This window comes from Arvicanthis niloticus, chromosome 30 (genome assembly GCF_011762505.2).
Source record: "Arvicanthis niloticus isolate mArvNil1 chromosome 30, mArvNil1.pat.X, whole genome shotgun sequence".
In the NCBI taxonomy this organism is placed as follows: Eukaryota; Metazoa; Chordata; class Mammalia; order Rodentia; family Muridae; genus Arvicanthis; species Arvicanthis niloticus.
The window spans coordinates 1,493,646-1,510,715 of record NC_133438.1 but is presented as its reverse complement, the minus strand read 5'-3'; the positions used below and the strand labels follow the sequence as shown (position 1 = coordinate 1,510,715).

Sequence of the window (17,070 nt, the reverse complement as noted above, 5' to 3'; positions counted from 1 at the left end):
TCTTGGCCAGAACAGAGGAGACAGCCACTGTGAACACCACAGCAAAGGTGGTCTGACGGAGGAGGCAGGTGGTGACTGTGGGTCTCCCAAGGAAGAGCAAGGCACACAGGGCACACAGGGAAAGAGAGATCAGGAGGAAGTAGCTGAGAGTTCTGTTGTTGGCCTTGACCACAGGTGTATCCTGGTGCTTCAGAAACACTCCAAGAACCAGGACAGCCAGACCAGCCAGCAATAGTGCCACCAAAGCCAATATGAATCCCAATGGTTCCTCAAAGGCCAGGAAGATCTCTGTCCTGGGCAGCCAATGGTCTCTGGTGTGGCTCGAGTACTGCTCCTTGGGACACAGAAGACATATCTTCATGTCTATGGGAGACACAATGGCACCATTTCTGTAACACTATAGGAACTACACTAGCTCTGAAGGAAGGTATCCCAAACATTAACTTCTCTTGCAGCCTCTCCATCAAGTAATATATTTATAAATTATTCTTGGTGATCAGGGCTGGAATGGATAATACTAGAGGTAAAGGCACAAAGAAAAATGCACACTCCATATCTATGTGGGAGGGGTTGTTTGTGTCTTGAATTAGTGTCTCCTGTAACTCAGGCTGGCCTTGTAGTAACTGAGTATTAGATTACCTAGAATTCCTCAACTTCCTTCCTCACCCTCTTAAATACTGTGATTATAACACTGCCCCACTACTTTTTTATTGGATATTTTCTTTATTTGCATTTCAAATGTTATCCTCCTTTCCCAGTTTCCCCACAAACCTTCTATCCAATCCCACCTCCCCTTGCTTCTATGAGGGTGTTTCCCCACCCATCCACCCACTCCCACCTCTCCGCCCTGGCATTTCCCCACATTGGGGCATAGAGCCTTCACAGGACCAAGTGCCTCTTCTTCAACTTATGCCTGACAAGTCCATCCTCTGCTACACATGCAGCTGAAGCCGTGGGTCACTCCATGTGTACTCTTTGGTTGGTGGTTTCATCCCTAGGAGCTCTGGGCTGTGGGGTCTGGTTGACTGATATTTCTTCCTATGGGGTTGCAAAACCCTTCAGCTCCTTCAGTCCTTTCTGCCTCACTATTCTTAATTTATATGAGTTTGTGTATGTGTATGTTTGTATGTACATACATATATGTGTGTTGGATGCACATCCATATGGAGATCATAGATTATCATCACATACTGTTTCTCAATCATTTCTCAAAGCTTATGTTTCTTATCAAACTTATTTATAGATTTTGGTGTGTGTATGTATCTGTGTAGGTTTAGACATGCCATAGTGTGTACTTGAACATCAAGACAACTTTCAGAAATTTGGTCCTTTCTTTCCCCCATGTGGGTCTCAGGAGCTGAACTCAGGTTGTCAAAGCTGGCAGTAAGTGCTTGAACCCATTGCACAAGGGTTGACAACTTTGTTTAACTACTTAGTTTACTTGTTGAGTGTTTTGTCTATACATATTGATGGACATCATGTGAATCCGTGGTACCTGCAGAAGTCAGAAAATGGCATCAGAACCCCTGAAACTGAAGTTACACATGGTTGTGAGTTAGGAGCCACCATGTGGATGCTGCTAACTGCTCAGGCATCTTTCTAGACCCTGTCCACCTTGGTTGTTGAGACAGGAGTTCTACTGAACCTAGAAATCACAGAGTTGACTACACTCACCAGTCACAATCCACTTCAATTATGTGAGCTTTTTAATGCTTCATTTGTTTCTCCAATTGTATCAGTAAATGGACATATTAACAAATGTTTTAGACTTAATTATGCTCCCAAAATTTATTTGTTCAAGTCTTGTCCCTCAGCATCTCAAAATGGGATTTCTCAGTATTTCTGAGTGCATAAACTCGGAATACTGGAGATGATGTAAAGAAGGTTAAATGAGGTCGCAAGGGTAGACTCTAGTTCCAACAGGACTACTATTCTAATGAGAAGGAGGGGTTGGATCAGGGTGTGGCTGCACATGACTTGTTCTCAGCACTTAAGAAGCAGAGGAAGGAAATTTTCAGTTCATGATCAGCCTGGTCAAAAAGGTGAGAAACACGCCAGCCAAGGCTGCATAGTAACACCTTGTCTCAAAGCTAAGCAACAAACCAAGAAGAGGGAGGACAGACAGACAGACAGATAGGCAGGCAGACAGACAGACAGACAGACACACACACACACACACACACACACACACACACGAAGCAAACCCTGATGGCAACTTGGGTTTGCATTTCCAGATTTCAGCATGTAAAGGAATAAGTTCTGTAGAAAAACATTCCAGAATGTTTTCAACCTCTGGGATGAACCTAACTAATACAGTGAAAGAAGAAAGTTGCAGAAGAACATCCACTATGCAATCCCTCTTATAAGAGGTTTATATAGTGGATTATGCTGATGGATTTCAGAATATTGAACTATACCTGCATTCCTGGGATAAAGCCTACTTGATCATGATGGATGATTGTTTTGATGTGTTCTTGGATTCAGTTTGTGGAAAATTTTGAAGAGAATTGGTATTAGGTCTTCTTGCAAGGTCTGATAGAATTCTGAACTAAATCCATCTGGTCCTGGGCTTTTTTGGTGGGAGACTTTTACTGACTGCTGCTATATCTTCAGGGGTTATGGGATTGTTTAGGTGGTTTATCTGATCTTGATTTAAATTTGGTACCTGGTATTTGTCTAGAAAATTGCCCCTTTCACCCAGATTTTCCAGTTTTGTTGAGTATAGGCTTTTGTGGTAGGATCTGATGATTTTTTTTTTAATTTCCTCAGTTTCTGTTGTTATGTCTCCCTTTTCAGTTCTGATTTTATTAATTTGGATACTGTCTCTGTGCCCTCTGGTTAGTCTGGCTAAGGGTTTATCTATCTTGTTGATTTTCTCAAAGAACTGCAAGTGAAATTCATCAGTCCACTTGGAAGTCAGGGTATTTTTATGAGACAAGTAGAAGCTTATAGAAATAGCTTATGCCATTTATTTATGTTTCTTGTTTTGTTTGTTTGTTTGTTTTTTCCATTTTTCTCTGTTTAGCCCTAGCTGTTCTGGGACTCACTCTGAGAACCAGGCTGCTTTCAAACTCTTATAAAGATTGACTAGCCTCTCACTCCCAATGCTAGGATTCAAGGCCTGTACCACTAACCCCCTGTGATGCCATGGAGATGGCATTGCTCCCCACAGGAACCTAGAAAGCATCAACCTCACCATTTACCACCCACTGTCTTCTTCCTCCCTACAGAAAATTTCCAAAGTTCAATTTTCTTTGGGGCAGAAAAAGCTCTGCAGCCTTCTCTGCCTGTGCTGAGCAACTCCACACACTCAGGAAGGGTGTGAAACATCTCCAGGGTCTCCACTCCAGATGTGAGGTCAGCATGGCTTCTGCCATCAGCATCCAGCACTTCTCTCCAGCCACTCATGGGTAATGCCTTCCTTAACCCACATGCTGGCAAAACCATGCTGTCAGTGATGACTGAGCATTGCCAGATCTCTACCTCAGCACCCTCCTATCCAGGTGCTCTCAAGTGGGATTTCACTGGAAGCATGGATGGCAGGAAAGATGCACTCCAGGAATTCAATGTAATGATCAATGACCAGGACACTACACTTTCCTCCCTGGCTGTGACAAACCAATGTGAGAAAATTTTAGATCCCAGTGCCATAGTTCTTTGTATCCAACACTGCCTGTCAGCTTTGTCCAGGTCACACCACCACAGGTGCCAAATCAAGGATACAGCCTGGCACTTTCCTACCAGAATAGCCATGTCTATTACTATGAGCACAACAGCCTGGGCCCTCTGATAGCTGAAGAATTTGGGCAAGGCCAACCTGGTCTACATATTGAGTTCTAAGCTAGATGAGTCTTCAGGGTAAGCCTCTGTCTCAAAAAAAAAGTTACATAGCTTACAGACACCTTGGAAATGCTTTAGTGAGAATCTACCCATAACTGTTTATAAATATGACCTTCTATACAATTCTGAGAATTACATGGTCTCAGCTTCAAATGAATAGCAAAAGCCCTACAAGGAAGAAGGAAAACTTTGAAGGTGAAACCTTCAAAGAGACTGGAATTTACTCAAATGTATAGACCTTACACAAAAACAAATTGATTTAAATCAGAATCTCCATATAAATGCTTACCTCAACATAAGGAGTGCGCAGCGCACGCCTGTGTGTGTGTGTGTGTGTGTGTGTGTGTGTGTGTGTGTGTGTACAGATATTAGGGGTTATCTCAACTAAATCAGGCTGGCCTCCATCTCACTATATACCTGAGGAGGGCAGTGTACATTGGATCCTCCTGTCTCCACCTCCAGACTGCTGCAATACAGGCGCACTAAAGATCAGACTCAGGGTTTATACGAAGTAGGCTAGTGCTCTAGCAAACTGAGCCACATGCAGCCCTGGCAATGACCATTGTGGTTTGAATCTGAGATGTTGCCAGAAGGTTAACATGTTGGGAACTTGGTTCCCAACAGATGGGCTTCTGTTGACTTACTTAAAGGGTTAATCCTTTAATGAATTCATAGGGGTGGCATTCTTATAAACCCCGTGGAAAGTTCCTGGGAGATTTGTGAAGGGATCAGATCTCTCAAGCTCTGTCCTGGTGAAATGTATTGAGTCTCCCACCTCTTATATATGACAGCTTCATGACATCTGAGACAAAGGACTGTAATTGTAAGCCTTCAAGGCACATTAGTTGCTTGGACCCTCACCTGAGGACCTGCATCAGCAACACAGAACACTCTTACTGCCCTAACAGTTGTACCAAGGCCCTGACCTTCAGTGTAAAAAGCCCAAACCTAGGACTTGAAATCCCACCAATTGTGAGCTCACTCCCAGCTCTGGACTTGAAAACCTAGCAATCCCCACCCTGGAAAGCTCCACCCTGAAAGACTCCATCTCCAAGTAACACTATATAAAACCTGACTTCGACTCGGTTCTCTGCTGCTTCTTATCTGAGCAGAGGCAGTCACCCTCCTCGGTTCTTCCCTCCCAGTAGATCTCCTGTGTGTAGTTTGTTCTGCTGTGTGACTTTGTGGCATTCCTTGGCTTTTGACTGCCAAGACATTATTCCCCTCAGAGCTATACCACTTAACAATAATTGCTGATAAGGAGTAAAATGTTGGCACATACTACAACATGGATAAACATTAAAAGTAGGTTCAATGAAAGAAGCCAGTCCAGGCATCTACATATAGTGTAAGTCCATTCATATGAAATGACCACAAAAGGCAGATCCACAGAGACAGAAAGTGGATTAGAGGCTGCCTCAGGGTAGGAATGGTGGGATGGGGAAATCAACTGCCTTAAAAAAGATATCTCTTTGCAGAAAGATGAAAATATTCTCAAGTCACCTTAGAAGTCATTATAAGATAGAGACCACTGAATTTTTGAGGTTAAATGGATAAAATTATCCTCAAGTCACCTATTATAACTATGAACTGGTCCTTCTGGTCTACACCCAAGAAATGAGAGGACCTTGGGCTTTACCTACACCTAATCCCACAAAACCCAGAGGAGGCAGGGCTCCCAGGAGCTCTAACCCCAGCAGCAACACCCACCCCAAACATTTCTGACATAACCAAGATAATACAAAAGACAAGCTCCAGTCAGAGACAGTGAGCTCAGGTAGCACTAAAGATAACCAGATGGAGAAAGGCAAGTGCAAGAACATACGCATCAGCAATTCAGGGTACTTGGCATCATCAGAACCTAATTCTCCCACAAAAGAAAGTCCTGAATACCCCCATCACATCAGGAAAGCAAGATTCAGATTTAAAATCACTTCTAATGATGATGACAGAGGACTTTAAGAAGGACATAAATAATGTTCTCAAAGAAATTGAGAACACAGGTAAACAGGTAGAAGCCCTTAAAGAGGAAACACATAAATCCCTTAAAGAATTAAAAGAAAACACAACCAAACAGATGAAGAAACTGAACAAACACATCCAGGATCTGAACATGGAAATAGAAACAATAAAGAAATCACAAAGGGAGACTACCCTGAAGATGGAAAGCCTAGGAAAGAGATCAGGAGTCACAGACACAAGCATCACCAACAGAATACAAGAGATAGAAGAAAGAATCTCAGGTGCAGAAGATACCATAGAAAATATTGACACAACTGTTGAAGAAAATGCAAAATGCAAAAAGTTCCTAACCCAAAACATCCAGGAAATCCAGGACACAATGAAAAGACCAAACCTAAGGATAATATGTATAGAAGAGAGTGAAGATTCACAACTTAAAGGGTCAACAAAATTATAGATGAAAACTTCCCTAACCTAAAGAACAAGATGCCCATAAACATACAAGAAGCCTAGAAAACTCCAAATAGACTAGACCATAAAAGAAACTCCTTCCATCACATAATAATCACAACACAAAATGCACAAAACAAAGAAAGAATTTTAAAAGCAGTAGGGGGAAAAGGTCAAGTAACATATAAAGGCAGACCTATAAGAATTACACAAGACTTCTCACCACGGATTTCTGAGTTCCAGAACAGCCTGGTCTACAGAGTGAGTTCCAGGACAGCCAGGGCTACACAGAGAAACCCTGTCTCAAAAAAAACAAAAAAAAAAAAAAAAAAAAGACTTCTCACCAGATACTAAAAAAGCCAGAAGATTCTGGACAGATGTCATACAGACCCTAAGAGAACACAAATGGCAGCTTAGGCTACTATGCCCAGCAAAACACTCAATTACCATAGATGGAGAAACCAAGATATTCCATGATAAAACCAAATTTACACAATATCCTTTCACAAACCCAGCACTACAAAGGAACATAGAGGGAAAACTCCAATACAAGAAGGGAAATTATACCCTAGTGCAAGCAAGAAAGTAATCTTCTTAAAACCAATACAAAAGAAGATAACCCACACACAATGCCACCGCTAATAACAAAAACACAGGAAGCAACATTCATTTTTCCTTAATATCTCTTAACATCAATGGACTCAATGCCCCCAATAAAAAGACATAGACTAATGGACTGGACAAATAAACAGGACCAAACATGTTGCTGCATAAAGGAAACGCACCTCAGTGACAAGGACAGAAACTACCTTAGAGTAAAAGGCTGGCAACACTTTTTTAAACTAGTGGTCCTAAGAAACAAGCTGGAGTAGCCATTCTAATATTGAATACAATTGACTTTCAACTTAAAGCTATCAAAAAGGATAAGGAAAGACAGTTCATACTTATCGAAGGAAAAATCAACCAAGATGAACTTTCAATTCTGAACATCTATGTGCCAAACACAAGAGCACCCACTTTCATAAAAGAAACCTTACTAAATCTCAAAGTACACACTGCACTTGACACAATAATAGTGGGAGACTTCAACACTCCACTCTCAGCAATGGACAGATTATGGAAACAGAAATTAAACAGAGACACAGTGAAACTAACAGAAGTTATGAACCAAATGGATTTAACAGATATCTACAGAACAATTCATCCTAAAACAAAAGAATATACCTTTTTCTCAGCACCTCATGACACTTTCTCCAAAATAGACCATATAATTGGTCACAAAACAGGTCTCAACAGATACAAGAAAACTGAAATAATCCAATGCATCCTATCAGATCACCATGGAATAAAGCTGGTCTTCAATAACTACAAAAACAATAAAAAGCTTACATTCATGTGGAAACTGAACAACACTCTACTCAATGATAACTTGGTCAGGAAAGAAATAAATAAAGAAATTAAAAAAATTTTTAGAATTTAATGAAAATGAAGACACATATACCAAAACTTAGGGACTCCATGAAAGCAGTGCTAAGAGGAAAACTCATAGCTCTAAGTGCCTACAAAAAAGGGAGAGAGCATACACTAGCAGCTTGACAACACACCTGAAAGCTCTAGAACAAAAAGAAGTAAACACACTAAAGAGGAGTAGACGGCAAGAAATAATCAAACTCAAAGCTGAAATCAACCAAGTAGAAACAAAAGAATCTATATAGAGATCAATAAATCCAGAAGCTGGTTCTTTGAGAAAATCAAAAAGATAGATAAACCCTTAGCCAGACTAATCACGGGACAGAGACACACTATCCAAATTAATAAAATCAGAACTGAAAAGAATGATATAACAACAGAAACCAAGGAAATTTTAAAAATTATCAGATCCTATTACAAACGTCTATACTCAGCAAAATTGGAAAATCTGTATGAAATGGACAATTTTCTAGACAACTACCAGTTACCAAAGTTAAATCAGGTCCAGATAAACCATCTAAACAGTCCATAACCTTGAAAGAAATAGAAGCAGTCATTAAAATCTCCCCACCAAAAAAAGCCCAGGACCAGACAGTTTTACTGCAGAGTTCTATCAGACCTTCAGTGAAGAACTAATACAAATTCTCTATAAACTGTTACACAAAATACAAACAGAAAAAACACTGCCCAATTCATTCTATGAAGCCACAATTATGCTCATACCTAAACCACACAAAGATCCAACAAAGAAAGAGAACTTCAGACCAGTCTCCCTTATGAATATCGATGTGAAAATACTCAATAAAATTTTCGCAAACCGAATCCAAGAAGACATCAAAACAATTATCCATCATGATCAAGAAGGCTTTATCCCAGGAATGCAGGGATGGTTTAATATTCAGAAATCCATCAATGTAATCCACTATATAAACAAACTCAAAGGAAAAAAACACATGATCATCCCACTAGATGCTGAGAAACCATTTGACAAAATTCAACAACCCTTCATGGTAAAACTCTTAAAAAGATCAGGAATCCAAAACTAATACCTAAACACAGTAAAATAACAAAAAACCCAGGATAGCAAGAACTATTCTCAACAATAAAAGAACTTCTGGGGGAATCACCATCCCTGACCTCAAACTGTACTACAGAGCAATAGTGATTAAAAACTGCATGGTATTGGTACAGAGACAGGCAGGAAGATCAATGGAATAGAATTGAAGATCCAGAAATGAACCCACACACCGATGGTCACTTGATTTTGACAAAGGAGCTAAAACCATACAGTGGAAAAAGGACAGCATTTTCAGCAAATGGTGCTGGTTCAACTGGAGGTCAGCATGTAGAAGAATGCAAATCAATCCATTCTTATCCCCTTGTACAAACCTCAAGTCCAAGTGGATAAAGAACCTTCACATAAAACTGAAACTAATAGAAGGGAAGATGGGGAAGACCCTCGAATGCCTAGGCACAGGGAAAAGTTCCCGAACAGAACACCAATGGCTTATGCTCTAAGATCAAGAAATAACAAATGGGACCTCATAAATTGCAAAGCTTCTGTAAGGCAAAGGACATTGTAAATAAGACAAAATGGCAACCAACAGATTGGGAAAAGATCTTTACCAATCCTACATCTGATAGAAGGCTAATATCCAATATATATATATAAAGAACTCAAGAAATTACACTCCAGACAACGAAATAACCCTATTAAAAATGAGTTACAGAGCTAAACAAAGAATTCTCAACTGAGGAAACTCGAATGGCCGAGAAGTATCTTAAGAAATGTTCAACATCGTTAGTCATCAGAGAAATGCAAATCAAAACAACCCTGAGATACTGTTGCGGCCCAAGCTGCTCCACACTTGGGGGCCAAAAATGTCGGGGACTGCTCTATCAATGTTGGGATCCGCTCTGGTCTGCAGGTCGGGGTTCAGCAAGAGAGAGAGTGAGGACGGACTCGAAGAATGGTGACCAGACAGAGTGTGATTCAAACCCGTTTATTCTTCAGTCTCTCTTCTTCTCTCAAAGTCCCTAGTCTTGAGTTTCTAGTCCCTATTTCCTAGTCCCTAGTTCCAAGTTCTTCTTCCAAGTTCCTAGACTCAAGTACAAGTGTCTAATCCCTAGTTGCCTGTCTCGAGTCTCAAGTGCCTACTCCCTGGGCCTAATACTTAATAATAATTTCTTCTGTCTGCATCTGGCCTTTTATATGTCTCACTTCTAAGCCATGCCTTTAAGTCATGCCTTTAAGTCATGCCCTTAGGTCTTGTCTCTAAATCTGATCTCTAAGTCACACCCTTAAGTCACACACCTTTAAGTCTCACACACCCAAGGAAAGATCCTGGGTGTCTAAACCAAGATGTTATCGGAGTGTGCTCAGCTGTTGTAGGCTATTGTAATCAAGTCTTTTGTCAGGGTATATGGCTCAAGATGGCTGCAAGGATGATAGCCGCCTTCGGTCGGCTCCCCACAAGATACCAACTCACACCAGTCAGAATGCCTAAGATCAAAATCTCAGATGATAGTAGATGCTGGACGTGGAGAAAGATGAACACTCCTCCATTGTTGGTGGGATTCTGGAAATCAGTGTGGTAGTTACTCAGAAAAATTGGACATAGCATTACCTGAGGACCCAGCTATACCACTCCTGGGCATATACCCAGAAGATGCTCCAACATATAACAAGGACATATGCTCCACTATGTTCATAGCAACCTTATTTATAATAGCCAGAAGCTGGAAAGAACCCAGATGCCCTTCAACAGAGGAATGGATACAAAAAAAATATGGTACATTTACACAATGAAGTACTACTCAGCTATTAAAAATAATGAATTCGAGAAATTCTTAAGTAAATGGATGGAACTAGAAAATATCATCCTGAGTGAGGTAACCCAATCACAAAAGAAAACACTCAGTATTTACTCACCGATAAGCGGATATTGGCCCAAAATCTTGGAATAGCTAAGATTCAACTCACAGACCACATGAAGCTCATGAAGAAGGAAGACCAAGTGTGGATGCCTCGGTCCTACTTAGAAGGAGTAACAAAAATACTCAAGGGAGCAAATATGGAGACAAAGTGTGGGACAGAAACTAAAGGAGGGGCCATCTGGAGACCATTCCACCTGGGTACCCATCCCATGTAGAGTCAGCAAAGGTAGACACTGATGTGGATGGCAGGAAGTGCATGCTGACAAGAGCCTGATATAGCTGTCTCCTTAGAGGTCTGCCAGAGTCTGATACATTCAGAGGCAGATGCTCACAGCTAACCACTGATCTGATCAAGGGTTTCCCAATGGAGATGTTAGAGAGAAGACTGAAGGAGCAGAAAGTGTTTGTGGCCCCACGAGGAGAGCAACAATATCAACCAACCAGAGCTCCCCAGGGTCTAAACCACCAGCCTGGGAGGACACTGGGAGGGAACCATGACTCCATCTGTACATGTAGAGGAGGATGGCCTTGTCGGGCATAGGTGGGAGAGGAGATCCTTGGTCCCATGAACACCAAGTGTGGGGGGGGGGGGGGGAATTCGAGGGTGGGGAGGTGGGAGTTGGGGGTACATAGGGGAACATCCTCATAGAAGCAAAAGGAGGGGGAATGGATAAGAGGTTCCTGGGTGGTGGGGGGAATGGCGGTAAGGGGATAAAATCTGAAATGTAAATATAATATCCAATAAAAATAAATAAAAAAAGAGAAACTCCAAAGCAAGAAAGCTGAGAACCCCACCAGCTACCCAGAAAGGGGAGATAAAGAAGTAGAAGAAAGAAAGCCATGTTAAATGAAACATCAGGCATCCGGGTCAGCCACAATGGCAAGCAATCTCCCACATGGTGGGAAAGGGGAGCTTTAGAAAGAAACTAAAGCCCAAAATGTTAGGGAACCCATGCTTACAAGAGAGAAGAAGAAGAAAATGGAAAGCTATGCTTTTCTGAATCCTGAAGCCTTAGGACTCACAGGCATCTACCTGCCTCTGTCTCCCAAGTGCTGAGATTAACATGGGGCCCATCTTTTCTTTCTATGTCCCCCAAATCCTCTTGTGGAAAGGGAATATTTGTTCTGTGTTGTCTCTAAATCTGTACTTGGTAGGTATGAAACTTGTTCTTTGATTTCTAGGGGGCTCACAGCTAAAAGTCTGCCTCAAGTCTCAGAGGATACTCTAGACAAGAGTTTTTGAGAAATACTGGAATTATTGAGACATTAGAACTCTTGGAAATAAATTAAATATGCCTTGCTTGCAGATAAGCAAGACCATTTGGAGGCCAAGCAGAGAATGTTATAATATTGTTATCTCATGTGTTGAAGACTTGGTCTTTATTTTGTGGTATTATAAAGATGTGATGAAACCACAAGGGCACTAACTTCATCATTAAAGCCACAGTGACACCACAGTTCAGTGGGCTATTGGGAGCTAGGGTTTGAAACGTGTTACCTTGTCCATGAAACCTTCCCCTCTCCTTCTCTTCCTGCTTCCTGTACACCATGAGATGAATACCTTTCCACTAGGTAGATGATGAGTGATACCCCTTCCTCAATCTGAAAGCATCCACAGACACTGCCAAACGTCCTGTGGGGAGGAAGGAAAGGATTCATCAAAAACTAGAACTAGTGGAGTGGCGATCCTGGGCTACTGGTCTCTCCTGCAATTCAGAAGATCCAATGCCCCTGAAGTGGGACCCCATCAGACACGTGTGAGCTAGAAATTGAATGTCAGCTGTCCCTTAGGAGATCTGTAGGTTTTAGAAGACTTCCAGCATTGAACAACCACCACTACAATCTAGTTCCAGAATATTCTCAACTCTTCAAATAAAATCCTACTCCCTGTACCTCTGTTCTTGTCAGTTACCACAGATCTACTTTCAGATGTCTTCTTTCTGAAGTTGGAATTTTTGTATTAGATTTCATATGGGATAATGTTTTGTTTACAAAAAGTTTGGAGCTGGGGGTAGGAGGGTTGAGATGGCACATCTTTAATCCTAACACTTGGGAGGCAGAGACAGACAGAGATCTCTTTGAGTTTGATGGCAGCCTAATCCAGCCTAATCTTCAAAGAGTTCCACAGCCAGGACTACATAGTGAGATTGGGAGATAGATAGATAGATAGATAGATAGATAGATAGATAGATAGATAGATAATTTGAAATATGAAACTTCCCAATGAATCTAGATTTGAGATGTCCTACAGTATGTGGGGTGCTCATCCTGACTCTAAGAAGTCAATTTTCGCACCAGAGACATTTCCCAAGTAATTATAAATGCATAAAGATTTATAAATATATATATATGATCCTAAAGGCCAAATCAATTTTACTACCAAGAAAATGAACCAGAAGATCCACGGCATTGCCCATGACCTGGTTTACAATAAGGAGAGTAACAAACCCTCTGCATTCTCATTTTGTTTTCCCTTCTGAGGCCACTTCACACAGTAAGTACAAACATTAAACACCCCAGAGACCAGCAGACAGAGAGGGTGACACAGAACTCTGCCCTTCCTGCCCTCCAGGGACTATTTCCAGGCCCATCTGAGGCACTTACTTCCAGCAAGCCTTCTGTTCTGTTTGTTGGTCTGTGCCCTCTGAACTGTGGGCTCTGATGAACCAAAGCCATGTCTGTACACTCATGTTTTCCCAGCCCTAGTGCCTGAAGCAGAGGCAGTCATTAACCACTGAGCCGATGGATATATAGTGACAATCCCAACCCCAGGAAAAAAGTCCTCATTGCCTTCCTCGACTCACACCCCTTGTTATGTGACACTATTCCTGAGAAGGTATGAACATAGAAATACACACACACACACAAAGAGAGAGGAGGGCACAGAATAGAAAGTCAAAGAACATCGTGGGGACTTGAGAAGGTCTCTGTCATTCCAGATCCTGGTTGGAGCCTCTTGACAGCAGAGAAGCAAGGATTACAGAACAATTAGCAACTGCTCAAGTACCCGTCATTTTATAAACCTGTCATTTTCTCAGAATTTCACCAGAAATTCCACTTATAGAGAAAAGATAAACTTCTTGTACAACCCTAGTAGCTTCTGGTTTTACCTTCTCAGATTATAAGACCATGTACACATCTCTGGAGCCGTCTCCCTTCTCTCTCATCTGAAAACACAAAGAATGGAGATGGCAGCTTTCTAAACAGCCTTTTTTGCATTTCCTTTTCTTTTTTTAAATTTTATTGGAAATTTTATTTATTTACAATACAAATGTCATCCCCTTTCCCCATTTCCCCTCCCTAAAACCTCCATTCCATTTCCCCTCCTCTTTTATGCTTTTATATCATTTTAATTACATGCACGTATTAAGGTCAGTTCTAGGCTAAGGGTCTAATAGTCAAGGAACAAGCAAGACAATAAACACAAATTTAAGCAAGGCATTGAACCCAATTATGTGAACACTCCCATGATCACTGTTTCTAAAGGCTTATCAGGATGACCAAAGTAACTGAGCCTACTTCCCTGTCCTAGCCAAGCTCATGCCTGAAGCTACTTCCTTGTTCTAGCCTCAAATTTAGATTCCTGTCTGAAATCACTTCTTTTCTTAACAGCCTTTTGATGTGTAACTTGAGAACCACCAAATGGCACACCTGGCTAATGAAAAGACAGTCCCTTGCTCTCCCTTGGATGTGTTCTTTCTCTACTGTCCCTTGGGAAGCTCATATCCCTACTGGAATGTGTCTTCCCTCCCCCTGCTTCTTTTTCTCTGAACTCTTGTACTTTAGCATTAAAACATTTTTCAAGGCTGGAACCATGTCTCAGTAATAAAGAACACTTGTTGATCTTGCAGGGGACCCAGGTTCAGGTCACAGAAACCACGTGACCTAGCAACATCTGTAATTCCAATTCCAGTGATCTGACACCATCTTCTAGACTCTGAGGGCAGCAGGCACATACATGGTATACATGCAGATGTTCAGTCAAAATACTCACCACCTTTTATTAAAATGGATCTTTCCTATAAATCTTCAACTCTTTTTCATTAATCCTCTACTCCTGAAATTATTTTCTTATACTGGTTTTCCTGAGTGGAGATCCCTAAAAATTCAAGTAAACTGCTCCGGCTACTGAGAGTGGCAGTGTGGAACTGTCTCTTTGTCCCATCCCTGCTGACAAAAGATACAGATGCCCAGAATAAAATCCCCACCCTTGCTTTGTTTCTGGGAAACATTGCTTTGTAAATCGCTCCTTTTGTAAAGAACAGAAACTAAATAGTTTCCTCAACTATTAATTAACCAATCCACCCAATCGTATGATTAATTCAACCAATGGAGTAGATTGTAAACCTGGCTAGGAGATTGTCCTTAGGAAGCTGAGTTCACCTTCAGATAATATGCATTTTCTTTCCAGAATTCCCACCCCCTAGTGCAGTCCCTTGGAGCTGAGCCACCATGAGATTTCAACTTAAGTCTGCCCACCTTCAAAGAGTAAAACTTTTTCTTTCTTTTAGATGCTGGCCATAGGCTAAGTGTTATTTTTAACTCCCTAACTGGGGCTGGAGGGAGGACTCAGCAGTTAAGAGCACACAGTCATGTGCTCATAAAAGTATAGACAAGTCACTCATACACATGAAATGAAAATAAGTAATCTTTATCAAAAACCAAAATGCCCTGTGTAACACTTTGGGATTCCTGGCTCTCTTGTTAAAGCTCCTCTCCCTTGAGTGTGGATGGCTTCTGCCAGGGAGCTGCCCTCCATACCTTATCACAAGGAGCATGGCTTTTACCTGCTACATTCTCCTCCTCCCTTCCAGGCAGATAATTTGTAGCTTGCCTCCCTGGAGTTTTCATTTTAAATTCTATAACTTATCTTCAAGCTTTTGTCTGAGTCTGCTCTTTGTCTCCAGGCTTCCGTTTGTGATTGTTCTTAAATTATTTTATTAATCAAACTAAAAACCTCAAGAGGGGACTCTGATTTCCCAGGTAAGTATCATATGATGGTACTGTTGGGACTCCCCAAATTTCTGGTAATACTCACTTTGGGGGTTTCCGGGAGAGGTGAGACAATATCTACATAGTTCTGGCTGTCCTGTAACTCTCTATATAGACCAGGCTGGCCTCTTGAACTCACAGAGTTCCACTTGCCTCTGTCTCCCCAGTGCTGCAATTAAAGGTTTGACAGAGAAAATGAAGCCTTCTCTGCACCCCTACACACTATCTCTTTTGCTGTGCTTACCTGCTACAGGTAATATATCTTTGTCCACTCTTATTCTTGGCTGTATTTGTTTTGGCAAAAGCCAAAAGGCTTTGCACTCATCAAGATGTGAACCCATTGTGTTTGGTGACAATGAAAGCCACACATTTTCCACTGCTGCTGCACTATGAGACCAGTGCCTCGTGTTGGGAGTAAATTCTCAGAAAATGACAATTAGTGAACGGAGGTATATCCTCTTTGAATATTGTGCTCCTGTTCAAAAGCACAATTTTAACAATTACATAACGAATATTTGCAAATGTTGATTTTTATACCGATGTAATAAACAGTCTGGTAACTGCCCATGGCTGGATCTTCCAGAAATGTTTTTGGTGTTTTCGGTTAAAACTTGTGCGTTCTACTCACGACTTTGTCTCACAACAGTTAACAGCTGGGTTTCCAACAAAAAAAGAGTATCAGTATTCCAATCTACCTCTCTAGAACGTCCTGGCATTATCTACCCACCTCCTGTCTTCATTAAACACGTCGTCGGGACTTTTCATGTCTGGAAGACTGTTAGCAGTACCCTTCCCACTACTCTCAACTTGCTCAGGTCCTAAATTAGCACTTCTGTCAGTCACTAGTGCTACAGCACAGATGAGTTAGAAATGGCCTTTAAACACCAGCACGGAAAACCTGAACTGCAAAAGCGGAAGCGGAAGCGCGGCCCTCTGGGAATTGTAGTTTTGGGAAGCGCAATCAGCCAAGAGGCCGGCTTCTCTGACACCCAAGAGAGTTTGAGGAGGCTCGGAGAGCAGAGAGACATAAGCCCGCGCGCAGCCTTCTGGGAGTTAAAACATGAAGCCCCTCTGCACACGCACAGCCCCTGGTGTTCTCAACCTTCATCCTACAGTTCGTGACGAGTGAGAAACTGGGTTTCGTCTTCGTCAGGTTCTAGAAACTACGCTCAGACGCTGAGTTTCAGTACCACAACTCGAGGGCCCCAGCTGACCGGTCAACCAAGGGAAGAGACCGGAAGTACGCGCAAGGCCTCTGGGAAGTGTAGTCAGCGCGCAGGCGCACTCCTAGTCACAACCCGCTGCCTTTGTTTTGCCACTAAGCAGGGAGTGAGCCGGGGCCCTGCGGGTGGGAAAGGGGCGGGGTCTGAAGCCTCCGAGAAAGCAAATAGTGTAAATGGTAAAGAAGCCGGGTTTTCC

General features: G+C 41.9%; 1 protein-coding gene across 1 annotated transcript in view; it reads right to left on the bottom strand.

Annotated features, from left to right (window-relative positions):
• Nucleotides 1-16,871, bottom strand: part of LOC143440765 (vomeronasal type-2 receptor 26-like) — a 40,676-nt gene extending 23,805 nt beyond the window's left edge. The window contains exons 1-2 of the mRNA XM_076927547.1: nt 16,379-16,871; nt 13,770-13,826 (exon numbers count right to left, since the gene is read on the bottom strand). Coding sequence (XP_076783662.1) covers nt 13,770-13,798 — 29 coding nt within the window. The 5' untranslated portion in view covers nt 13,799-13,826; nt 16,379-16,871. The remainder of the gene's footprint in view (nt 1-13,769; nt 13,827-16,378) is intronic.
• Nucleotides 16,872-17,070: the final 199 nt, after the last annotated feature.